This window comes from Anser anser, assembly GCF_964211835.1.
Source record: "Anser anser genome assembly, chromosome: 3".
NCBI lineage: Eukaryota > Metazoa > Chordata > Aves > Anseriformes > Anatidae > Anser > Anser anser.
The window spans coordinates 108,158,655-108,184,067 of record NC_139722.1 but is presented as its reverse complement, the minus strand read 5'-3'; the positions used below and the strand labels follow the sequence as shown (position 1 = coordinate 108,184,067).

General features: G+C 44.8%; 2 protein-coding genes across 7 annotated transcripts; one reads left to right on the top strand and one right to left on the bottom strand.

Moving 5' to 3' along the window:
• Positions 1–424: 424 nt before the first annotated feature.
• SNX5 (sorting nexin 5) lies at positions 425–15,567 on the bottom strand. Its single transcript, XM_083827876.1, has 13 exons — positions 15,446–15,567; positions 8,746–8,850; positions 8,142–8,252; positions 7,447–7,568; positions 6,963–7,086; positions 6,240–6,335; positions 5,268–5,373; positions 5,107–5,182; positions 4,237–4,276; positions 4,063–4,149; positions 2,845–3,004; positions 2,013–2,098; positions 425–989 (listed from the first exon to the last, which is right to left on the bottom strand). Exons 1-13 carry the CDS (start codon positions 15,476–15,478, stop codon positions 942–944), a joined length of 1,194 nt encoding a protein of 397 aa, XP_083684002.1. The 5' UTR covers positions 15,479–15,567; the 3' UTR covers positions 425–941.
• Positions 15,568–15,593: 26 nt separating this feature from the next.
• Positions 15,594–24,770, top strand: MGME1 (mitochondrial genome maintenance exonuclease 1). 6 transcript variants are annotated; one of them, XM_083827879.1, is made up of 7 exons: positions 15,688–15,886; positions 16,749–16,932; positions 19,707–20,308; positions 21,488–21,710; positions 22,148–22,280; positions 23,645–23,806; positions 24,224–24,770. In XM_083827879.1, the coding sequence occupies exons 3-6, from the start codon at positions 19,771–19,773 to the stop codon at positions 23,786–23,788; spliced, it is 1,038 nt and encodes a 345-aa protein (XP_083684005.1). In that variant the 5' UTR covers positions 15,688–15,886; positions 16,749–16,932; positions 19,707–19,770; the 3' UTR covers positions 23,789–23,806; positions 24,224–24,770. The 6 variants fall into 6 exon arrangements, with proteins under 6 accessions (XP_083684008.1, XP_083684005.1, XP_083684007.1 ...); XM_083827882.1 differs by having other exon boundaries at positions 15,594–15,918; positions 23,645–24,770; XM_083827881.1 differs by having other exon boundaries at positions 23,645–24,770.
• The last annotated feature ends 643 nt before the right edge of the window (positions 24,771–25,413 follow it).

Below are 25,413 nucleotides of genomic sequence, written 5' to 3'. Positions count from 1 at the left end.
ACTTAGCACAGCCAACCAGGCATACAGAGACTTAGCTTACATAGAGGACTTCAAGGCTTCTTCAGTGCTTCTGGAGGACAGCCCTTGCCAGCAGGAGGTATCAAGATGGATAAGCATGAAGTACTGTAATGTAGCCTGAAGGAGTCCAAGCCATCTAGACATGGTTCTGTTCTAGAAAGGTTTAGTTTCCCTGGTGTGTAGCATAGAGGAATTAAAAGTTTGAGAGCTACTCAAACAGCAGCATGACCTGAAGTCCCCACATTTCACGTCAACACCCATTCTGAAAGCAATCCTACCAAGTCAAATATATGTAAGCTCTAGTGCTCTCAATGAAGAGCTCCAGGTGATGAGTAATGTGGTAATTCTGTACTTGAAGCCTGTTTGTGTGGGATGTAAAATGACAGTCTTGCCATAGTGCAACAGCTTGTTTTTATCAGACATCTTTATTTGCTGTATCATCCAAGTGTACAAATACTGAATGTGTTTATAGAAATTCAAAATATACTGTAGTAGAAATCTGTCTGGGAAGTGGAATGTTAAGATATTTACTTTATAAAATTACTACACAAGTCATTCCCACTTGCAAGTTTCAAATATATGAGGGCTATGATGACAGATCACTTTATGATGCTGAAACAAAAAGTTCTTCTCAGAAAACATTTTCTGCTAGATGAAGAGTCAGTCAACATCAAATTGATTTCTTACATTTGACTCATTTTGAGTTATCAGCCAACAGGATGTTAGCTACATCCAGACAATTCATACGCATTTCGGCTCTCATTTATACCAACTCAATGCATCACTATCAATATATTTAGGTATTAGTCATAATCTCAGTGACAATATTTATTTTAAGCTAATGAAATCAAGCCAATAAGTTCCCCTTGGCCATTGAGTGCAACTGATGCTTTTTTTTCTTCACATTTTCAGAATAAGGCGCCTTAGTTCTTGAACAAGTCAATACAGCTTTGCAGGAGAGATACATTGTTCTGGAAAGGAAGAGAATTAGTTTCAGATGAGTATGACTGATTGTTTAAATCCTGCTTTCCACAATGCAGGAGCTTTCAAAATAGTAGGTCCACCCCAGGATTTTGTAGATTGTCACAGTGCTAAAGAGATTATATTGCAGGAACAAGCATTCAGGCAATGTGTCAAACAGATCAGTCTGAAATCTGCCCCTCCCTGCAGGCCTGCAACTGTGACTTTGTGGGAAGGAAGAGAGGAGCAGGAGACTAGGAAAGCAATAAACTTAAGTGGGCCAAACTGAGCCTTTCTTGTGTCACGTTCAAGCACTGCACTGAAGCAGCTACCTGTGATGAAGTTCAGGGCAATCAGGAAGTAGAAAATTAGATTCTTCTTCCTCAGAGAGGCTGAGGTTACCTCTTCCTGAGGCTTCCCACTCTGCTAAGTTAGCAGACCCCACATAGAGAGCAACCAGTATATACTTTCCTAGATTAAGCTGACAATACAGTGTGGTCTCCCTATCCTACTTCAAGCACGCTCAGCACACCTTGGCAGAGGCCTCATGACAGACCTGCAAGCCAGTGTCTCCCTTCATTAATAAGCTAGTTAAGAAGGGTTGACAGCTAGATGACAGGCTGCAGAACATGCTCTCACAGCACTTGTCTGTACAGTAGCTGACCCCCTCCTGAATCTAGTGGAGAAACTCCCTAAGATGAGGCATCTGCAGGCATCGCAGAAAGTTAAGTGAGACGATATTGCCTACTACCTGCAAAACAGACTTCTTATTTACAGTACAATAGGCCAGTGTCCTAGGAGTGACAGGCTGAAAACTGACTGTATGAGACAGGTAAGACTGCCAGCACTTGTTCAGTGTATGCACAACACCTACAAACCTTCAATTCCTTTCTCTTCCCCTCTTCATATCTCAGTTAGAGGGCCTGCCAATTCCATTTTAGACTTCCTAGCCTTAAAGAAAACCCAGCAAGTCCTCTAAGTTAAACATTAGTCACTTTCTTCAAGTTACATATGTCAAATTCCAAAGAGCATACCTTTGCATGTTTTATTTCCAGTTCTGCCATTTCAATTAAGTTTTTGCGGAAGGCTGCTATTCTCTTCTGTTTGAAGCTCATCAGTTCTGTAGGGAAGAAAGAATGAGCACCGATAAGACAGGCGTACAGAGTAGTGACTAAAGTTTCAGTAGTGCCCTTTGTTTCATAGTATACAGCTCTTGTTACAGCATTTGACCACAAAAAGATTCGAGAGTTTAGTCTTATTTCTAGCCAGAAGATTCATTCCATCACACAATACTGCTATCTTAGTAGACAAGATGGCTATTTCTCTGTTAAGACAGGGAGGTTTTATAGGAAGACAAACGAAACAGGAGTAGGCCACACAAGTTCTGCAAGAAACTGGAGCACTTGAACACTGGGAACAGGAAGGGAGCAGCAGTGTGCACCATGAAGGTATGTCTCTATTTTATATTGGCCAAAGACATCCAACTAAGAAGCAGTGTGAGACTCGGTATCAGGCACTGCTCTGTCCCAGGACAGCTGAAAAGCCTATTTGCACAGTTCTATTGGAGAAAATCAGAAGCCTGAGTTGTTATATTCAGATGGCGCCTGAGAACAAGAATTCAGTCTAGAAAGCAAGTGGGGGCTTATACTTGAGATTGGTCCAGTACTGACATTGACCAGCTTCAGGCAATCATTCTTCAAACGATTGAGTTGCATCATTTTTTACAGGCATTTACACTGTCCCTGGTATGTATGGGCTACTTGTTTCAGGACAGCCTTCAGGAGACTTCAGTTGCTGAAGGTCAGATGGAGACCTGGGCCGCATTAGAGTCTCCCTTCAGGAGAAATACAGCAAAGTCTGTTTTACCTTGTTTTGCAGATTCTGAAATCTTTTCAAACTTCTGACAACAGTCCTGTTGATGTTCCTCTGCCAGCCTGACATCCTTGCTCTTTAGCCTGGCTTTGTCTAGAGCTTTGTTCGAATTTTCATAATTGACGAGAGCCCTTGTACGTCTATACAGAAGATCCTGAAAGTAGACAGGAATAATGCAAATCCTTAAGACTATTGCCCAAACTGAGGTTACAAATACTTTAGCAGGAGATTTCACTTCTTTCAGCACCAGATTATGCTTTCTCTAAGCAGCTGTTATAACCTGCTGCATTCTTAGCACAGCAACAAAAGCCTTTCACCAGTACAACACATGTTCAGGACAGTCACTTGTGCCTTAATCAATGAAGTTTGAGGGCTATTGTAGACATCACTTCTTCCCTTAAAGTAGTTTCATCCTTCTGTAAGGTGGGCCTTCCCACCAAGTAGTAATAGCACTTTCTGAATTCCCTCAATCTGCTTCCAGCAGGGCATACAGTATATTTCATTCCTTGGAGATTTGGCAATTTGACTGAAGCACTATACTAACCTAGACATAAGCAGCAGCACGTCTCAGTGCCAACTCCTTTCTAATCTAGCAGCAGAATAGTCCTAATACTTGGAGCAGTACATCACACAGAGCTTGTACTGAATGCCCCAGGGTATGTGACATTGGAGATGGCACTGGAAGGAGAGGCCTGTCAGAATACACCCAGATACCATTTCTCAGCATAGTCATGCCCTTGCCAAACCAAATGTTTGTTAGAATATTTGTTACTGGCAAGTGTTTTGCAGTCACATCAATCTACCAGGCAGGACTGATAGAATTCCAAACTCCAGTCACTTTCACGTTATCACGTGTCCACGTAAAAGGACTAAAAGGATGATTTCAAGTGCTGTAGTCATCAGTATGTGTCACGAGAACTCACACAATGGATGTGCCAGAACTGGAAACTCGTTTGGCTCTAACTTGCAGGAATCCAATGAGTTCTTTTTCCTCTACATGCCGAAGAGGAACTGGTCAGAGATCTGTACCCTTAGTCCAGCAAGGGACTGGACCACAGCTAGCCAATACATGGCTTCCATATTCTGCTGTCATTCAGAAGTACCATATTTCTTAAGCAAGGCAAGGGTCCACCTTCCTGTCTTCTCCAAGCACAAATAAAAGTGGGTCACAATCCCCATAATAAAATAGACCTTCAAAAAAAAAATCCTCACCTTAGCAGCTTCTATATTGAGCATGTAGTATCTCAACAGTTCAGAGAGCTTTAAGTCTTCATCTGATGAAACTCTACTCTCCACTTTCTGCAGAAGAGATTATATAGTTTGTATGTAACAGGACACAGCATCATCCACATTAACAGATTTTTTTTTTTCCAAAACTTCTCTTACCCTGAGTTTCTCAAAGAGCTCAGCAACTTTCAAGAGATACCTTGGGGAAGAAGAAAATTGCAAGTAAATGTTAGATATTTTGGTGTGATAAATGCCAGAATCAATTAGCATGAAACCAAGAAGCTGAAGGCTAGAGTTTGTTCCTACACACACATCCAGACAAGAGCTTTGAAAGGAGGTCTAGGCACAGTCCTAAACAAGAAGTTTAATGCAAGAGGTGCTGGATTCCAGCCTAACAGACCAGTAGAGATAAGCAGTTGGACACCATTAAGATGAGCAACAATAAGCAGCATGAAGATATTGTAGAGAATTTCCCCACTGCTACTCCCCCAAGACTGATGGATCATTTTGTTTATTCAGCTGTTAACTGTATTAACAAGGTTTCAGTGAATTAATAGCAAAGTTATTAAAAACTATTTACCTCTTAAAATGACCAGGTTTCCATAAGTTGGAAAAAAACTATTTTGGAACCTCCCAGGTCCAGAAGATAATACAGGCCTAGTATAAGCTACAGATGTATTTAACAGCACATTAGAAAACAGATGCATAACCCCTTAACTTTCACAAACTTCTTTTTCTCCAGAAGTTTGTGACCTGAATAACGCTCAGGGAGACTTCTATTTAGAAGGAGCTTTGATGAGCAGTACAATTCAGCTCTACTGCACAACTGGCAAGAGGTCAGCTAGTCTGAGAGTCCAATGCAATTGACAGTTTTAGAAATGTCACACCAGGAACATCAAAGGAAAGAGTTTCAATGCCACTTGTATGCAATTCAAGAAAGCCAAACCAGCTACGACTTATTCCCCTTAGTTTTCTGAAAACATAGAATACCTGGACTCTGAATGTTCACGAATAGTTAGTGTTGCTTACTTTTTGATAACTGTAGGTTCTTCTAATGCCAGGCTGTTCAAGCAAGCTGAAGTATAAATATAGTCGTCTGCAACATCTGCAAGAACAAGACAAGGCTTTCAGGCTACAAAAATCACTCAGCAAGACTGCAGGTCTTTAGAAAGGTCTTTGAAAAGATTCACTTTTATGAGATCTTGTCATCTTATCTGCTTTTGCACATGCATCCTTGATTCTGTTGTAGTAGTTTACAAGAAAAGTCTTCTCTTGCTCAAAAAAGTCATCTACTTCCTGAAAGAGAGTATAACCTGTTAAGTCAGTTACTTTACCACAGAACACAGGCTCTTCCCTGTTTAGGGAAGGGTCCAAACAAAGAACTTTAGCCACCTGAAGATTATGCTTGTCACTCACTATTGAAAAGCAGAGTTCACAAAAAAACCCTGAGGATTTCCAAACCATTTGTTAAGTTTCTTCTTCACAGTGAAGTGAAGATGGATTTGACACTCAACTATTCAGTGCTGCAGGCTGTCTGAAGTAACCAGTAAGTTATCAGAGCGCCCTCAAGGCTACTAGCTGTTGGAATTTTGTTTCCTGGGCCCGCCACTGCACAGTAGCTAAATGTTAAGCAGTTTACAAGCCTGTTTCACATCCATACAAGACACATGTACTGTAATGTTTTATGACATTGCTTTTCAGACAGCAAGTCTATTAGGAAGAACTTCCATGGCAACATGGTAGAAAAGCTGAAGCTGGACCATTTACAGGAGTCTTTGGTATTTGATCTTAACTAGTACAAGCAAAAACATGGAAATCATGTTTGTTCAGACCCTGAAGTAGCCAAAAATATATTTGCTGAAGGTATAATTCCTTCCTCCCCACCAGTATCACATGTTCAGGCAACTCTTGCGCATCAGATACTTGAAACATATTCTCAAATTTTTAAACAGTCTATAGCCTCAATGTCCTTTTATTTTTTTTTAAGAAAGTAGTCAAAATTAATATAGGCTACTCCACACTGCTGTTCTAAGTTGTGAGGTTAGCATAGCAGCTCCAAGCCTCACACACATCAAGCCTAAAGCAGATAACCAACTTCCCTGAAGAAGGAAGCAAGAAGCAATCAAGAGTAAGGTGAACAGGAGGAAAACCAGCTACCTTACCTTGACTCCAGAGAAGAGAACTTCATCAGCACTTTTTACCACACTCTTTAAAAAGCCACCAAACATCTCTTTTGTGTTTTTCCTCCGAACACTCAGCTAGAAGAGAGACCAAGACAGCTTTAAAGTCATCCACAGGGGGAAAAAGTGACTATTTTAAACATTTGCAGAGCAGTAATATAATTTGTATCTAGCATATGATAAAGCAGCCTGATTTGCAAGCTCTCCATAACCACCCCTCTAAGCTGTACAATGGATGGTTCATGGAACAAATGGCTTTACTAGAAGTTCAACTGGTCTGTGCCAGAGATTTTCCCCATTCCCAGGAACATCTCAGTTTCTCCTTACATTTCCTGGATCAGCATCCACCACTGATAATGAGGCAACAAAACAGATGTAATACTAACTTCAACACACTCCCATTCTTCCATTTTAAGGACCATGAGGCACACATGACAGCAAAGGCACACCTGAACCATACTTGTTCCTAAGATCCCAGGACACATCGAATTGGCTTCCTAACCAACTTGAGCAGGATTAAGCAATGCTATGAGATTTATGGCAGAAGGTCTAAAGACAGGTCTTCGCCTTTTAATCATCTCACAGAAGTACAGGCAGTATCTGCTCGCTGACACTGTGTGTAGGTTTACATAGCAGTCTAACTGCACAGAAGAGGGATAGCACTTGTAACGCCTTGCCTCACACGGAAAGGAAAAAGCGACTTACATCCTGGTCATACTCCAGGAAAACATGAAAATTGCGATCTTTGCTGAGCACAGGGTGAGAAGAAATCCGCTGAAGGAAGATCTCATGTGATGATACAGTCTTCTTGAAGACAGCAAGGTATTCACTGAAAGGAAAAAACACACAGATCCCTTCTGTACTACCCATTTCATTGCACAAATAATTGCTTTGTTTTTCCAGGAAAAATACTCAGTGTGTTTCTGAAGTAGTGATAGAGCTTCTCTACAGAGTGATAGAGAAGCCATTTTCATAGAGAAGCCATTTTCAGTCTTTTTATTGAGGAAGTTTTCCAGTTTGAGAAAAGCTTTTGACAACTCCCCAGTTCCAGTGATTTTACAGAATATCAGGCAGCAGCAGCAGACACTCTCCAGGATAGTCACACTCAACATCAGTAACCAACAAATATGTTGCTCTCCCAGGAGACTTATTTACATTCAGCCTTCAGTAGCCCACTCATTCTACTTACGCTTCCAGTTCTTGCTTCATTTTGGCAAACTCCTCTTTTGTCATAGACACTTCTCCTTCTCCTAGTTTCTGCATCTTCTCTCTGGGACCATCAAAGTCCGGCTTTGAAGGTGCTGGAGGTATCTAGGCAAGGAATTGGTTAACGATAGATGATAGCAAGCGTAAGTTTCCCAAAATTACTTCTCGTCTTCTGTAGAGAGGCTCTTTCATATGGTCATACCAAGCCAGGAAGGTTCTGGACCCAGGAAGCCTACAGGCAAGTTGATGTCTAGGTCCTTGATTGCCCCTCCCAGCCCTGTGGTACCCCTGAAGCACAGGGGCCATTCCAAGAGGAATAGCCTCTACTCTCCACCCACTAGCCAGCAGCTCCTGTGGCAGCTGAATAATCCCGACCAAAGATACTATTTAATAGAGCAGCCCACTGTGTCATTTTCAGGCAGATGTCAGTACCAGGACGGGGTTGAGGACTCACAGAGGGTATAGCTGTTTTCCTGCTCCCAGCCAAACTATACAGAAATTTAACAGTAGAGCCGTAACACTCAAGTTGTTTGGTAATTAAAGCAGAAGCAAGCATAGGGAATACCCGCGTCACGAAACACTAACAACAATGGTAAAGCAAACTTCGTGTCTTTACTAGTTTCCATATTAAATCACCGTAGTATTTTGTTCAGAATCGCATTTTCAGGAAGTACTTACAATGAGTCCGGCATATTCCTCAGTTTCAGTGAGCGTATCATGCAGCCACACAAAGTCTTCATGCTGCCTTGTAACTGAAAACTCAGAGCTTTGAAAAGCTGGCAGCGTAGTCTGGAAGAGAAGATATAGAAGCCCTACTGTTTTGTAAATTAGTGCTTTTAGAAACAGTTCTGTCTACTTCCAAAGGAAGCTATTTTGCCTAGTAAGAGCCTCGCCTACTCTTTTAGCTGAGCTGGCACTCGAGTGAGTCTTACTACTAAGGACACTATTTAAAGAACAGGCACTGCTGCAGAGCAGCATTAATACAGTTTATTTTGTGAAGTTTCACAGTGGCTGGCTTCCCCACCCCCAGCCTTCTGATCGCAAACTGCAGTTTCTTAGGAAAGCCAACCTAGCATATCAGTTACCTTGTCTCTAAATGGAGCATTCAAGACTTAGGAAATTTAAAGTTTCTGCCTTTTTAGCCTCAGGCCACCTCTAAGTGGAAAAACTCCATCTAATGAGATTTTCCTCATCGCCGAGCCCATCCCTGCAGGTATGTGTATTACAAACAGTATTTGCATCATATTTACGAAGTCCACTTACTACCCCATGATCTCCTTACCTTAGTATGTACCGTGAACTTCACTCTGTCCTTTTCACTCAGGGCATCCGGTATATCAATTTGGAGAGAAGGATCAACATTCAGGTCTACAGACACAGACCTCAGCTGTAACAGAATTCACAGAAGAAGCCCTGGTCAAGCATCAAGCAGACTTAGTGAAGCTAGACTGGCCATCATTGCCAACAAACACCGTGTTGCACTGGACTGCTGCCTCCCGGAGAGTACACATGAAGGAGTATGACAGCCTTGACACAAGCTGCACATCACTGCCACAAGCCTTCCCTTCCAAACACATGAAAGAAAAAAAAGGCTTAAAGGCTTGCAGCTTAAAGTCTGCAGAACCAATTGTTAGAGATCACACTAAAGGTATTTGTGGAATATTTCTAGGAAGAAGCTTTCCCCTTCCAGCACTCCTCCAGCTTCTTTACTTGGAGCACAACAAGCCAAAGCCTACAATACCATTTTGAAGAGAGTAACAACCCTAATAGTTTTCTCTTCATCATCCCAGGCTTAATAGCCTAGTCTTGTGATCTGTTTCCTCATCCTTACATCAGACAGCTGCTTCAGTCTGGCACAAGAAGAATTAAGTGATTTTATCTATCGTGAAGTGCAAGCCATAGGCCGGTGCTTCCTCCCCGGGCGCAGACCGGTCACTGTACCATTCCCACCTCCCAGAAGGACGGCAGGCACCACCTCCAGTAGCTGCTGGCAGCTGCAAAGGCTGTCTTCTCCCTGACCTTGGGGGAAAAGGGGAGCAGCTGCACAAAGACTCTTTAGACTCCCGTATGAGTCTAAGGTCCAACTGCTTGCCAAAAACAGGACCAAAACCCAAGAACACCGGGGCGCTAACACCACATCTGCATAAACTTACTCTCAAGATACCTGGCATCATGTTATTAATTGCTGCTACAATGCACACTTTTTTTAAAGAAAAGCCCCAATAAGCTAGAATAAGAACCAGATTCAACGATACCTGAACTTTGCTTTACAAAAGCTATTTATGCTTGTAGCCACGAGCCTCTTTCCCTCTGCTAAATTCAGGTCTTATCTTCCCTAGACACGGTTTTGGGCCTGGCAACGTTTTAACGCCATTTGCTTCTACTCAGAACAGCCAGGGAGAGGTTTCAGAGCACACTGTGAGGATGTGCCCCAAGTAAACTGGGGGAGGCCCCAGAGCATACCAGCTTCAACAGAGACCAGATTTACCTTCAGTGATTCAAAGAGGGGCCTTAAATAGAGCCAGCGCCTTCCTTAGCAGGAGGGGACTTATTTCTTCAAGGAGCCCAGCCTACCACGATATGGTGCCTTCCTCTGCCACGGGACTCGTCTTTCCAGAGGCTCTTCCTTCAGCACTAACACATCACTCTTATTTTCTCGACAAGGGAGAAACTGCCAGGGACCACAACAGGGGAAGCGCGCTGAAGAGCAGCTGTCAGAGCTGGGCCAAATCCCAAGGCTGTCCTTTAATGAAAATTTTAAGCATGTTACAAGGAAAGAAAGGCAGAGAGCCGGGATGGGACCGATGCTGTTTTGCCACACCACAGCATGCTAGCCAACAGAGGCCACCAGGCAGGAGCCTGCCGGTACCACCAGCCAAGCACCAGACCCAGCGCCGAGCCCACGGGCATCTGACGGCAGCCCAGACAGCATCTGAGCAACCCCCTCGCCTTACAGATGGCTCGGATGCTGCTTTAAGCTCCCGTAAAGCTGCGTAAGAGCTGTTGAGAGGTTGCCCTTTTTAAGGTGAGGTGTCACTTCCAAAAAGCTTCGGCGGCTCCCTCCCCCTGCTCCAGCCATCTGTGAGCTGCAATCCAGAGCGGCAGGCAGGAAGCCTCTCTGCCAGCCTGCAGAGGACCCAGCCATCGGGCTGCAGAGCCTCTCACGGGATGGCTGAGGTCGGAAGGGACCTCTGCAGGGCAGCTTTTGCCTCCACCCAGCCTGCTGCTGGCTGGCTCTGGCTGTCACCAGGGGTTCCTGTTAGGCTCGGCTCCTCATGCCTGAGCGAGGGATACCCTGGCCACCACAGCCTCCATCCCTCTGGCCACATCAAGATTCCTACCTGCTGCATCCCAGCCGTTCGCTGGGGTTAGGGAGGGCACTGAGCTTACAGAGCACGTCCTGCTACGATAGCCAGACCGTGCTAGCAGCCAAAGTATGAGATGCAGACCCTTCTACTCAGTGTTTTGCATCCTGCTTACTTATCTACACTGTCCAAACAGGATCAGCAGAGCTAACAATACAAACTGCTGAGTCTGGGAAAAGTACGATAAGCCAAAGGAAACTGCTTCCCCTCAGCTAAACTACGGGAAGGATTACACAAATCATCCATTCCTGAAGTTGTGAGCTTTCTTCTTAAGTGCTGCAGAGAAAGTAACCCATGATGAGATGCTGTCCTCACACCCCTCCGTGCCGAGTAGCGGCCTGCACAGGAGGTGGGGGCGCATGGACATGAGGTGGTACTGCTTCGTCAGGTCAAAGCAGTTTGTGTGCCATTACATCTGCTGTGAACGTACATGGCCCAGCTTATGCTTATTGACCGCTGCAGGCTGAAACATCAAGCATATCACTTTTGGAAAAGAGCACAGGATTATCAACTCTGCCCCTACGGAGTCTTAGCCTCAGGCCCTTCAGTAATACGAAACTGAGGACCAGAAAACCACTGGTCTACTCTCCTCCTGTGAAGGTCACTGCAGGCTCCTAACTCCAGGCCAGGGGCCTTTTGGATTACACAACCACGGCAGAAAGGCTCATACTACAAAGAGAGCATTCACATTGCCCAACCTCGGGGCAGAGGGCTTTGTTCCCCCACAGGAAGCGCTGGAGCAGCATTTCCCCACTGAACCGGGAGCAAGAAGCCCTGTTTCTGGTCCCAGCTCCACAAGGCACTCACCCGGGGAGCACCCCAAGCAGATGCTCTGCACCAGCAGCTCATCCTCCAGGATGCTTTACTCCATTCCTTCTACACCCACCCTACACGCAGGAATGAGAAACAACTCGCTTACAGTCACACGGAGGCCTTGCCAAGCCTTCTTTCATCTGCAGGCCCCGAGCTGGATCCTGTAGGGCAGCAGACACGCAGCCCAGGGCCTTCCCAGGAAGCCACCCCAGCTGAGCTCCCCGTATTCAGCCACATCCACAGCTCAGCAGAGGTGACAGCGTGCCTCACGTACAGCAGGGAGGTGCCAAGGATGGCCGCCCCTACCAGGGAGACAGGCAGGTTGTGTTAGAAACCTGAGCACTTCCCCAAGCCCAGTGCAGTGCCCCCACTTTCACCTCTCATTTCCCTTCCTCAGAAAGGTTCTGGAGGCTTCTGGTTTGCAACAACCACAGCAGCTGTTGCAGCTGCTCTGATGCTTTCAAATTCTCAGCTCATGCCTCTTTAGTGACTTGCATTGGGATCCTTTGGCTTTCTTGAGGATTCAGGGAAAAAAAAACTCTTCCCTGTTCAGACTGTCCACCGTGACTCCTACTTAGCCTGACCCAGGAATTAGAGCAGGACATCAAGCAGAGCTCTCCAGAACAACAGAGTCATCATATCGATTGCTTCCAGCTCCAGGACACAACCCAGATGTCATGGCACTACCTAGGGCACTGCGATAATCGCCTCATCAAGAAGCCCAAGCGAAGAGACAGCAGGGAGAGCACTACTCCAACCGATCCAGGCAGAGTTTTACAACAGTCGTTTATTTCCATTGCTTAAAGACAATAAAAAAAAAAGAAGTCAGACCACCTAAATACAATCCAGCACCGACCATCAGCTCCTCAGACTTCAACTTGATGAACAAGTTTCTGCCCAGGCTTCCCTCAATGCAGCACGCACCTTCATGCCTGCAAGCACCCAGTGGAAGGAAATATCCTTGGCCACAGAGGCTGCCCAGGGCTGTGGGGCGGCCTGAGCTGCTGCTTTTGAAGTTACATTCCTTGCAGTTTTAGCATCATTTTTAGATGACCGCGTTACTTCTCCATTCTAAGAAAAGAATCTGCCGGTGCAAGCAGCTGTGACACAGCATCCAACCACTAGTGACGTAAGAACCCATACTCATTCTCAAAACCCGATTAATCCAGGGGTTTCCAACATAACTGGGCTCCTAGAAGGAGCAAGGAAACCCCTTCAACAGGAGTTTACACATCAGAGCTTTCTACATATTGTCAGCTACCTCATAACCGAGCATCCTTTTGCTGATCGTCTCCCTGCCGCCACTCAAACAGCCACAAACAAGACGTCAGCAGTAATTACATCTGCCACTACCCAGCATCCATTAGTTTTTAGAGAGCAGTCTAATTAAACCAGCATAAGTGCTCTCTAGAGAGCACTAGAAGATCATGATGCTTTCTGGAAGTTTATACAGACCTTTCAGTTCCAGAGCACCTCATTTCAACACCCAGAAGCTAACCAGCAGCCTTTCCGAGTATCTGGACAGCACATTTCACAGGCATTAGTTGCTAGAATTCTGTTTCAGTCATATTCAGCACAAGTAACTTAAGTTTCCCCTTAATCAAGATAGTAAAAATATGTCTGAAAGTACCCTGCACACCAGCAGCAGCAAGGAGCTAGTACAGTAGATGAAAAGCTTCGATTTTGGAGCCTTCGTGACAGACCTGCTGTTAGCTCTCTGATATTTAGTTGAAACAGTCCTAAAGTAGAACAAATTACACATCACCAGGAAAACCGAACCAGCCTTCTCACATGCACTCCTCACATCACTACTCATGCTATAGCAGACCCCCAATTTGGTCATTTTGGACAGCAGAGCTCCAGGGATGCAATGGTTTGATTATGCCCTCTTAGTCTTTGTTCTGAGACAAATAGCAGCTTAGTCTAGCCTTCTAAGTTCCTCACCAAGCGTGGTGCCTGCCAAGCAAGCAGGAGGCAGGGTCTACAGCCATAGCACCTGTTGCTACCAGTTGTGCAACAAGCAGGCCTGATGACTCCGCTCTCCTGCCACAGGGATCTCAGCTTCACTCTGCAGAAAGCAAGCGGTCACACACCTACAGAGGGACAGGGCTGGCAGCATTCAAGGATCCCATATTCCAAGCGAAAGCCTCTAGTTCCCCTTATTCCAGCTAGCAGCACCCAGGACACCCCCACCCCTCCCTCCACTCCCACAGCTCTCGAGGAGTCAAGCAGCAGCTTTGGCAGCGCAGGCCAAATCCACCCCGCCGCAGCAATCTGCCTGCACAGCACAGCACTTCCAGCCCATATTTCATCTGTAACATGAAGTATGCCCAGCTAAGATGGAAACTGTGCAACAGAAGCAAGCCCCTAAGCCGTGTTCAGCACTTACAAGCATGTTTTAGTGGCCTCCTGCAGCGAGGCCAGAGCTGGCAGAAGGAACTGCGCAATACAGCCCCACCATACATTCTTCAACTCCCATGGATCTGAAATTTTACCATTAGTCCAGGCTGCTGGGCCAGCTTTACAGAGGTTTATGTCCTGGGTAGTACGTTATTCCTGTTCAGTAGCTTTCACCTTGCTAGCAGTTCATCTCTGTACGAGCTTTTGCTCCCATGCAGCAGTTCTCTTGTGGAGCATAAGCAAGACCTGATAGGTCTCATTCTTCCCAGAGCACCCAGAAGAAGTTGTCTGGCACTGAGAACTGCTGTTTGGAAGCGATAACAGCAGGACCCCGACCACAACATAACATTTCATTTTCCACTGACTTTTTTTTTTTTTTTAGGAAGAGCTGCTACAATACCCACTGTCACCGTTTTGATCTAGACCAGTATTCAGAAAGCTCAGGTCTGCACTTAAGCTATCAAAACAGTGACATTATGAAACACCGGTACATTCACACAAGCTTAGCTTGGCAATCCCACTACTTCACTTTCTGAAGAGCGTTTTCCTCCCCATTATACTGTCTTTCCCACGGCGCTTCCAATCCCCCTTATCCCACCCTCCCTTCTTCTTCCCACGTCTCCTGACCGTCTCCTGCTTTGCCAACTCAGGGTCAGCTTTTAGTTTATGCTTCCCAACGATTCCTACTCAAGGTTAATACCTTGTTAAGTTTCCTTTATAGACAGAGGGGTTTTTATCTACGGGCCACATACCAGCTTCGTGTTGCCATTTCCTTAAGTAAACAGGAACAGACAAGATAGCAGCACTTCTATCCTCCCCCCAGCAGCCAGAATCCCAGTGCGGCCCCACTACCTGACAAACCTGGTTAATCTTTGGCCAGTTTCTGCTGGGGTTAAAAAGCTACTGGACCCTCGGCAGGCACATTTCCCCCTTCCCCCAAGACTGCTGCCTACCAAGGCAGGAAGGCACAGGACCAAAGGCACAAGGTGCTGCAAGACAGCTGGTATTTCACCTCCCCACCCGCAGATCCAAGCCCACAGAGGCTTTTCCACTCGCTATTCTTAAGTGAGAGATATTTTACTCGTTGCTAAGTTTAATGCAGAGCAGAAAAAGGTGGGAGCACGGGTATTTTGCCCATTGCTAAGTTCCGTGTGGATCAGGAGACTAATTCTCAATCCAAAGCAAATATCTGCAGGACAAGACGCTCAACTCCGCTCAGCTCCTCCCGAGGCATCCCCCATGGGCTGGGGGAAGCACGGACGAGAAGACAGCCCTCACGCCCCCAGCACCGCACGGCACAAGCCGCCCCCCGGCGGGCACAGCGCCATGCCAGGCGGCTCCCCGCTGCCAGACCTCGCCCCCCGAGCCTCGGCACCCCCGGGGCAGGAGCCGGGCAGCCCTCACCTTGCTCTGCGCGTCCTCCCGGAGCAGAGCCATGTCGCCGGCAGCCGCCCGCCCCCCGCCCCGCCGCGCCTCATATAGCCCGGGGCGGAGCCGCCTCACGCCGCCATCACCGCCACCGCCCCCCCCCTCCCGGCGGCCCGCGCGAGGAGGCGGCCATCTTGAGTGAGGGCAGGGCGCCGCTTCGCCTTCATCCAAGATGGCAGCGCTTTTTTTATTTTCCCTTCGCTTTTAAACATTTTGGGAGCCCTTTGAATGAAAAGGATAAAACCTAGAGAAGGGAAGAAATCCTATTTCAACAGTTTTTAGGGGCTTTAGCGCCCCCCACACGCACGGGGGGTGCAGAACTACAAATCCCGAGAGGCAGCGGGGCGCCGGCACATGCGCGGTGTGTGCGGTGTCGCTGCCGCACGTGTGCGGCCGGGCGGGCAGCGCGGCCCTGAGGTACCGGCGCCCCCCAAGGGGGCGTCCCGAGGGTGAGGGGGGGGGCTGTGTTGGGGGGCGGCTCTGTGAGGGGATTTGGGGCAACGCAGGGGGGTTCCTGCCTGCTGGGGGGCTCCTTTCCCTCCGGTACGGGCTTGTGCTGGAAGCTGGGCTGCCGAGCTGAGCCTTTTTGCCATTCTTTCTTAAATTAGGAAGCGCCTTTTTCTCCTCACGCTCTTCGCTTCCCGAATGGGGGATGGCTATCTATAACCTGCGGCAGGGCAACGAGTAGCAAGGTGGACAGAGGGAGATGGGGAACGAGCAACTGTGCAAGGTCCTAAAGTTTACAGAGCTCTCGGAGCCTCGCGTTATTAAAATACTACTAAAAAAAAAAAAGTGGTTATTCTGATGAAAAACATAGCTTACTGTTGCTTTTCTGTTGAAAAAATAAATAAAAAAAGTTGTTGCCTCTCTACATCAACTAGTAATGCTACTTCTTATCAGGCGAAAGCCTGTGATATTAACTTAAAATTACGCCTTCGTAAGTGGTTTCCGTGTACTCAAATGAGGTACGCAGGATAACGGGTCCGTAAGCCTGTTTAGTAGTGTCCTTTCGTAGCATCTCTGAAGTGAGCTAGTGCTTTTGTTTGCCTGATTGGTGAGTGAAGAGAAAGCTGTACTGGGTGCTGTCTGAAACCAGGGCTGCAGCAGTGTTTCGGTGGCTGTGAACACTGAAGCGATCCTTTCTGTGCCTCACACATAGGCTACTCGTTCGTATCCTGGAAAAACTTCATCAGTTATGTTGGTGCCGTTGATGTTGGAGCTGCAAAGCCAACTAGCTTGGGGAAGTTAAAAAAAAGTTCTTCTTTTTGTGTTTTTTCAGGTTATTTTATTTTGGTTCAAGTCTGCAGTCTGGCTCATCGCACGGTACTTGAAACAATTCTACCAGCACCAACGGTTTGAGGGAGAAGGGAGACGCTTCCCCTGAGAGAAATATCCATCAAATTCTGCTCTGTCTGTGCAAGAGCAAATCCAGGCCTCCGCAGACCCATTGCTTTCTTGTAAATGTAAGTTCTTTGTACAGAAATGTCACTGTGATTAACTGAACAACGTGTGTGATTCTTTAGTATGTTAAGTACAAGCGTTCTTTATTTCTGAATGGTCCTAGAACATCTTTGTAGAACAGCACAGCAGCAGACAAACTTCTCCTTTCTCTGTTGTTCACTTCATACTGTGCACAAATATTTCCAGACCTATTACTCCAGAACAAAATAGGCTGTAAATTTAAAATTCATACTAGACATTACTGAAACGCTGCACGAGTGTTACAGTAAATCAGCTTTAGTGCTTGTAATACTGAGCATTCTCATGGCCCTCTGATTTAAAGCACTGGTCTGGTATAAGGTTACTCCTTAAAAATTATTGAGGGGGCAGTTTACTACAAGTGAGCTATATGCTTGATCAGGTATCATCTTGCCTGCTGCCACTGACACAAAGCCAGCATAAGCTATTTCTTTTGTGTTCTGGCTAGCTTAACAAATACCCAGTCATTGACCCAGTGTTTATTCTGTTCTGATTAATGCACTTGTAAGATTGTAAAGGCTGTCAAACAATGGCCTGAGAAACTGCAAGCTTGGATAGTATTGCATTTGAGTAAGGGTTGTTTGTTTTGTTTTGTTTTCCTATTTAGTTTAAACTACAGCTTCAGTAACCTTATTTAGGGGGCAAACCCCAGAAAGAGAAGAGATTAATTTTTGTGCCCTGCTCTTTATGATGGAAAAAATACTGTGAAAAAACTTGCTTATGGTATTAAGGTTTGAGTCTTAGGTATTCTTCTGCAGCTTTTACTATTTCTTGTTACCACCCGCAGCAAAGTGAAACCTGATGTAATGTGCTAATATAGTTCATTACTTCTTTTTCAGCAAGTGGCAGATTCTGACAGGTAACCAATTTCAAGATCACAAATCTATTAAAAATGTGATCATCTTCTTAGAAGAATGAGTTGTTGCAAATTTTGGCGTAGCAGCTTTGCAGAAGTGAGCTACTTTTTGATAGTTAAAAAGAAAAACATAGAGAGCTTCTTAAAAAGAAATGCGTTAGAATGATTAGTAGTAAAAATGAGGCCATACAAAATACACTGGCTGAAAACCCAAGAAGGACTGAAAAATTCAGACAGATGTGTACTTCTTTAAAAGTACCTTCTTAAGCTCTTACAAATTTCTAGCAAATTGTAGAAACAGTTCCTTGACACTGAATAAAAATAAGAGGTAGTAGAGAATTTGGATATATTTCACTCAACTTTGTAAAGCTTCCTCAGACATCCATGAAATAAAGCAGGGCAGAAGTTACAGAACGTGGACAATCCAATTTCTCACTGTAGTGTAACCTGTCTAAAACAGGTTGCTCTATTTTTTGGCAAAACTTGCACGCTTTCATGGCAATAAAATGGTTGAAATTGTCTGCTTTTGACAGGTTAATTTTGCAGAGGTTGCATGCTGTCGGTTTGCACCGTTGATGTTTTATGTACGCTTTTTGTTAGATCAGTTATTATTTGCCCAAGCTTTACAAAGTCAGTGTGAAAAGTGTAAAGCCGGTAAAGAAACAATGCGGTGTATCTGCCTGCTGCTGATTAAACTTCTACAGCTGGCAGGTTTTGTCCTTCGCAAGCGAAGAACAATATTTATGGAACCAGAATCCAAGGTCTCACCCTTTTGTTACAAGGTTCCTTGATCTAAACAGCTGCAGCTGGTATCGTCCCACTTTGCAAGTTGTTGTGTGTGACAGATGCCTGCACCCACACTCTGGTGTCCCTGCAGTTCTGCGTGAGTTCAGGATCTGTCCATGCGAAATAACTCCTCCTATCACGTATTTGTCTTCTGTGCTGCCTACATTTTGGGCAGTGTATGAAGTGCTGTGTAAGAAGTGTGGGGGGGGAAAGGAAAAAAAAAGAGTACTGTTAAAAGTATTGTCCAAAGCAAAATGCTGATGTTGACTGGCGACGTGTGTTGTGTGTATTCTTTTGCAGAGGGTGGATGGAAGGGAACTTTGTAGTGGTAAGCAGATAACTTTCAGTAGGAGAAAAGGCCTCAATTCTGCAGTTATTTAGCGTTGATTTAAATGCCACGGTTCACGTGTTTGTTTTAGCCGTGTTCGTAGACTTCCATGGGACTTAGCATTGGAGTTATAAAATAGTTTTGAAAGCTATGCCATGAGCAAGAATTATGGTATACTGGGTTTGTTTTAAAACTTCCTAAGTGTCTTGGAACGTAACTATGGTTGAAACTTCTTTTGGAAGAATAATTTTTGTTTTACTCTGGTTTTTAAAACATTTATTTACGTCTGAAGGTACTTGCAGCGTGTCTGATTTCTCTCCGGCTTTCGCAGTCTCAAGACTCCCAATTTCAGCATGCGCTGTGAACTTAATCGCATTTACTATCTCACGTCAATGGGTTTGCTTCATTCTCCTCTACAAAGGGTTTTTTGTTTGTTTGTTTCTTATTCCCCTCTCTTACTTTTGGGGGTGGTTTGTTACAGATCAGTTTGTGTTTCCTTTCCTGACGGTTCTGATACTGTTGCTGTAAGAGCATCTTCTGCAGTTTTTGCTACTTGCGGCATCTTTGTGGTTGCTGTTTCAGATTCTGCCAGCCAGTGCTGGTTCTTCTCAGGATCGTTTCCTCTTTCATTAGTTACAGGTTTTTTGTTATTGTATTGTTTATCTAAATTTTGGTGGTATAAAGTGTATGAAGGCACTTTATGACCGTAGTAGTTCTTTATTTGGCAAAGGACAAAATGGTTGATGGTGTTTTATGACTCTGAAAATAACTGATTTATTTTTCTCCAGGGGCAGATTTTGGTATCCTACAGACCACTCCTAACAAAAGGAAGAGAGCTGTAACGACTCACAAATGCTTCTTGTCAGAATGAATTTCCTACAGCTACTGTCCAGGAAACCCGAGAGACTGGAAATGATTTTTCAACTGCGGTATTGCAAAAAGCAGTTCCCATACATGTGTCTGGCTACCTCTGCTTGTCTTTATAGCAAAAAGAAAAAAGTGAACAGTTATGAACAAGTTGATCAAGAAAAATACAAAAGCTTGGTCTATTCTGTTACGTCTTACAAAGCCAGCGCCCAAACACCAGAGACAATACTTGAAGAAGACGGTTTGTTATATGGACAACCACTTAAACACGCCCCTCCAAATGAAGCTGAAACGAACACTCCCAAGAACTGGGTTCCTCTCATAAACCCCAACAAGAGAGCTCCACTTCTTGACAGCGATTCCAGCCTTCCCATGAAAATTGCTTTACAAAAAACAAAAATACCCAGTGTTACCCGTATCCTTCAACAGACCATCCCTCCGCAGCAAGCCTTTTACCTAGAAAGATGGAAGCAGAAAATGATACTGGAACTCGGGAAGGATGGTTTTGCAGAGTATACTAAAAGTAAGTCTTAGCACAGTGTGATGATGATGAAGTGGGAGCAATGGTCTGAGTAGTCGTCTGGGACACGTTACCAGAGCTGCATTATCCAGCTCTAGAAGTCGAGTGTTTTGAAAGTTCATTGTTTCCATTTCAGGGGGGAAGAGCATATTATGAGGGCACCTGTTCTCGATGAATACAAGCTCTAATCTTTGTTCTAGGACTGCTAAAACTGATTCAGAAATGAGTGGGGAAACTAGAACTAGACTGTAGACACTCTTTGTCCTATCCTACCTGCCTCTCCGCTATTTCTCTATGTGCTAGTATCTGTTTACAAATATTTTCCAGCAGATTTTACTGAGCCTGCCTGCAGATCCAAAGGCACTTTGTAACAGGTGGGAATGAGCATTCTGAAATTGTGTCATCTTGAGCGTTTAAAAAACAGGTCCTGCCAAATATGCTGAAGTTCTTCAGTAACCATTCAGTACATAGAGTACAGCCAGCCCCTTCTGTGAAGTTCAGAGGTTTTAGAGGTTTTCATTTCATAAGGTACCTCCCCCAAGCTGTGCGACTGAAGAGGATTTGGGGAGACCTGGGGAGCAATAGGTAGGCTCTTGCAGCGAGATTGATAAATATCCTAGTGCTCCTTACATGAACAATTATGCTTTGGAAAACTGAATATCCTTTGTTTATGCTCTTTTTGAGCTACAAAGTGCTTGACTGAATAAGCTTAGTACGAAGAACTGACACAACCTTATATAGCTGTTTAAAATTGTTTTTGAATTGTTTTTGAGATAAGCGCTTGCTCCTAAGAGCTATGCCAACCCATTTCAGATTTGTTCAATTCAAATGAACCTATACAGCAGAAGAAGCAAATGCAGCCAGAAGCCTGGAATGATATTTTTTTCACTCACAGAAATTCACATTTTTAATACACAGTAAAACAATACCTTTTAATAAACAGTAAATTAAAGCTCGTATTTTTTTCTGCAGAATTAGAAAAAAAAAGAGTAAAGTAAGCATTAATGTAAGAAAGATAATTTCACTGTTGACACAAGTTATTTTTCTATCTCATTCCCTTCTCCCCACATCCTTAAGTTTTCAGTACAAAAACCGTCTGATGTAAGGGTTTGTTGTGTAATGTCTAATATACAAGTCCATCGTGTATCATGAGTAGTGTCTAAAATATCGCATCTTTCTTAGATCTTTTCCTCCAAGGAGAGCTCTTCCATGCAGCTTTGGAATCTATGTTTTTACCTGAAGACTTGGCAACTAAGGAGCAGGGAGAAGACACTGCTATTTCTGGCTACTTAACAAGCGTGCAACATGTCTTAAAAGATATCAGTGAAGTCAAAGTTCTGGAAAGCGCAGTTCAGCATGAAACTCTTCAGTATCTGGGCCTGGTAGACTGCGTGGCTAAGTATCGGTGAGGTCCTGGTTCTCTGAGAGACCCGATAACTGGTGCTCTGTGGCACGTGGGAGGCTGGAGCAGCCGCCTTGGTGAGCTGTTGAGGGGAAGCTGGGAAGATCTCTGAGAGGGGGTGAAGTGGATGAACTCAGAGGTGAGCCCGCTGACAGAAGCGCTGCTGTTCCTTGTGGAGGAGACCTGACTGAGCAGGGCAGGGTTAGGTGATCCTCAGCAGTTTGCAGGAGCTGCATGCAGCAGGTATTACTGCACCTTGAATTTCTGGATCTAAGCTACCAGTATGGGGGAGACTTCCTTAGACTGGAAGTGATGACGAGCAACAGGACTTCGGGTTGAAATGGGCTGAGTGATACCCCTGACTTTGCTGTGCCACGTCTGATTTCCTGCTGTGACTGAATTTAAGCTAAAACGTTGTCCTTTCTTGTTGTCTTACGCAGAGGCCAGTTATGTGTGATTGACTGGAAGACATCAGAGAAACTGAAGCCGTCTCTGAAGAGTACTTTTGACAACCCACTGCAGGTTGCAGCATATGTTGGAGCCATAAATCACGATGCCAATTACGACTTCCAGGTCAGCAGGCCTGCTACCTGCCCCTGTTACTTTCATTTCTCCCCCCTTACTGCCTCCAGCACCTGCTGGCCGTGATGGAACTGTTGGTAGGATTTATAACAAAGCAGCCCGGGCTTAGATCAGGTTTAGCTGACATAAAGCTGTACTGTAAAATAATTCCACTACTCTTGCTTATCATGCTGCCATTGCTTGTCAGTGGTATCTTGTCCCTGGTTTTAAGGGAATCCCTGTTAAGGGATGGATGCTCAGTGTCCCAGGAGGTCAGGTGAAATCCCAGTTACTTGACGTTTGGCCAGTCCCCAGTGCCTAGTTCTGTACGTTTTTGGTTTGTGTCAGGAGTAGGAAGCGGGAGGAGAGGAAGTGAAGCAAAAGACCATGCAAACAGGGAAATGGGGTGGGAGCGCATTGCTCACGTCACGTGTTGCTTCAAAGACTCCACAGGCAATCTAGCCAGGCCTGCTTGGCCTGAAGGATTGTTATTTCAATGCAAAGCCTTGAAGGGGGGAAAATGTAAAGCAGAAGAGAGCAGGGTAATTCATGGGTTCTGCAAAGGACTTTCTAGGATATTACAGAGATCGGTTTACTGATCCGAAGTGCTTAACAAACATGATCCTTACAATGCAGTACAGGCAGTAATTCAAGGATTCTGCCGTCAGCCTTCTGACTCCACCACTTTCTCTTTGCCCCTGTTGGTTGCTCGGTGTTTGGATTAGAGCTGTTTGTCAAGTATTAAATATTTCAGAACAGGCCTAAGTAAGCGTTCCCACTCAGAGTGATGCTGGAGAATGGCGTCAGTCTGATCATATGGCCCCAGGCAAAACCTCGTCAGTCACTGGGAATTTTACCAGCATCTGGAAGGTGTAAGTGGACCCTAAAAAACTGATATTCAGAGTTTGAGTCCTCCAGTTTTCACCCAGGTCAGTCAGAGCTCTGGACTCTCAACATTTGAATGTTAGTCTCCAAGTATCTTATGGTGAATTACTGCTGTTTTTTTTTCCTCATTTCTCACTTCAGATATTTCTTATAAGCTAAATATTTCTTATTTAAGATATGAAGGAGCACTTTGTTACTGTGCAGGTGATGGAGCACTGACGCAGGCTGCCCAGAGGTTGTGGAATCTCCCTCCTTGGAGATCTTCAAAACCACCTGGACGTGGTCCTGGGCACCCTGCTCTGGGTGTCCCCGCTCGAGCAGAGGGTTGGACCAGCTGGCCTGCGGAGGTCTCTTCCCACCTCAGCTGTTCTTTGAGTCTGTGATATGTATGTGTAAGCTGACATTTTGCAGTCAGGCTTGGTCTCTAAAACTGCTGACTGAAGCTGTGTGTAAATGTTCCATTTCTAACAGCCTCCTGTTTTTAATTGCAGGTCAGTTGTGGACTCATAGTGGTTGCCTATAAGAACGGTTGCCCCGCACATCCGCATTTCATGGATCCAGACCTGTGCTCACAGTACTGGAATAAGTGGCTTCTGCGCCTCGAGGAATACATGGACAAAACTGACCCAAACTAAGCTATACAAGTGGTCAAGGCAAGTGGTCTGAGCACAGATCCAAGGCACAAATCCTTTTTTTTAAAAAAAAAAATCTTTTTTTAAATACTGTAATATTCTTTTTTTAGTAACTTGAGCTAATTTCTTATTATCATTTTTCCCCTTAGAAAAAAAAGGAAAGAAAAATCAGAACGGGGAATGCATATTTGTCTAAGTTGTAGGAGACTTCAGTCAGTTGAATTATTCTTTTTTCTTTTTTGAGAAAAAGCTGTTGCAGAGCTGAGACTCTGAAAATGGAATGGGTAAACTAAAGCAAAACAACATCTGCGTTGTCTGTGCTGAGAGAAATGTAAACAACGAATGAATGCAGTAGACTGGGTTTCAGCCAGCTCAGTTCTTGCCCATTTCAAAGATATCTATTAACAGGTCTGTTACTATTTGTATTTTTTCTTACAGAAACAATTGGAAAAACTGCTCGATGAATTACAACCAAGCTCTCATAAGTGCTTGTTTAAAATACTGAGTAAAAGTTGATTGTATAACAGAAGTGGCTTAGGAAACAGAGGGGCAGAACTGTTACACTTAAAAATTTCCAGCAAGCGTTCTGAAAGGTGGGAAGTTTTGACTGCTTTTGGTAAACCCTCCTGCAGATTTCTTAACGGGCTGCGTAGCGCACGTAAAAGAAATAGGGAAGTGTAAATGGGCTTTGTGCCCTAGGTTGTGACCTTACAGTGGGCTCTACAGGCCGGGTCTGCGACTCTCTAGGGCTCTTCTGACTTCGCTGTGGGTCTGCGGGGACAAGGAGCCCCCCCATATGGAACTATCTCCAGTGTCAGGTTGTAGCGTTTGCCAGTGCAAGTACACTTCCTTGTAACAGTCACAGACTTGTGACTTTGAAGCTGGGCCTTCTGGGGGACAAAGAGCTGCTTTTTTTTTCTTTTTTTGAGTTGTTCTTGTTTATTTGTTTTCAAATAAGTTTGTGAATAAATGTTCTAAAACAGAAGCATTACTTCTGAAGCTTGTTTCATAAAATTAAATTCACAGACACAGAATGAGCCCTGATGATGTCAGGTGACAATGCTTTGTGCGTTGCATGCCTGGAAAGCTTTTTTCCTCATCCACTTTTTCTCTGAATTGTAGGTATGAGTTTTCATAATACCACTCAAGATTGCATATAAAAATAAGCCCAACCCCTAAACTTCAAGAAAATCAGCCAGAGCCATATCTAAACAAGCAACAGGCGAGCTTGCTGCTGAAGAAACCCGAGCCTGTGTAGTGTTTAGTCCTCAGCTCCTCTAGAGTACTGCCCTGTGGAAACCTGTGCAGAAAACCTTTAGCTGTACTGGTACTTGCTTATTCAAACACTGGCCTGGTGACAGTGTGGTTAATTAGATTTCTAACTAAAGAGACAAACGTGGAGACTGAGGAGCTAGGTTCAGAGATGGCCCGTTACAACAAAGCTGTGTGCGTGCTCAGAAGTTGTACCTGTTTGGCGAGTACATCCCCACATCACAGAATTTTAGCAAGTGGGTAGGCCAACATCACCGAACACAGTCAATTTTCTGTGAAAGGTGGCTCTGTAGGTGCAAAGAAGGTGGGCATAAACAGGCGAGGAGTTGTCTTGGGCAGAAGCAGGAGGTGATAAA

What these genes read in the sequence shown, in the direction of transcription:
- MGME1 (XM_083827882.1), top strand. Translation starts at nt 19,771, where the DNA reads ATGCTTCTTGTCAGAATGAATTTCCTACAGCTACTGTCCAGGAAACCC. An exon ending in GACTGCGTGGCTAAGTATCG is followed by an intron (nt 21,711 to 22,147) that starts GTGAGGTCCTGG and finishes TGTCTTACGCAG; the next exon opens with AGGCCAGTTATGTGTGATTG. An exon ending in ATGCCAATTACGACTTCCAG is followed by an intron (nt 22,281 to 23,644) that starts GTCAGCAGGCCT and finishes TTTTAATTGCAG; the next exon opens with GTCAGTTGTGGACTCATAGT.
- SNX5 (XM_083827876.1), bottom strand. Translation starts at nt 15,478, where the DNA reads ATGGCTCTGCTCCGGGAGGACGCGCAGAGCAAG. An exon ending in AGTTCACGGTACATACTAAG is followed by an intron (nt 8,253 to 8,745) that starts GTAAGGAGATCA and finishes CTTCTCTTCCAG; the next exon opens with ACTACGCTGCCAGCTTTTCA. An exon ending in TCAATATAGAAGCTGCTAAG is followed by an intron (nt 3,005 to 4,062) that starts GTGAGGATTTTT and finishes GTCTACTTTCAG; the next exon opens with GATCTTCTGTATAGACGTAC.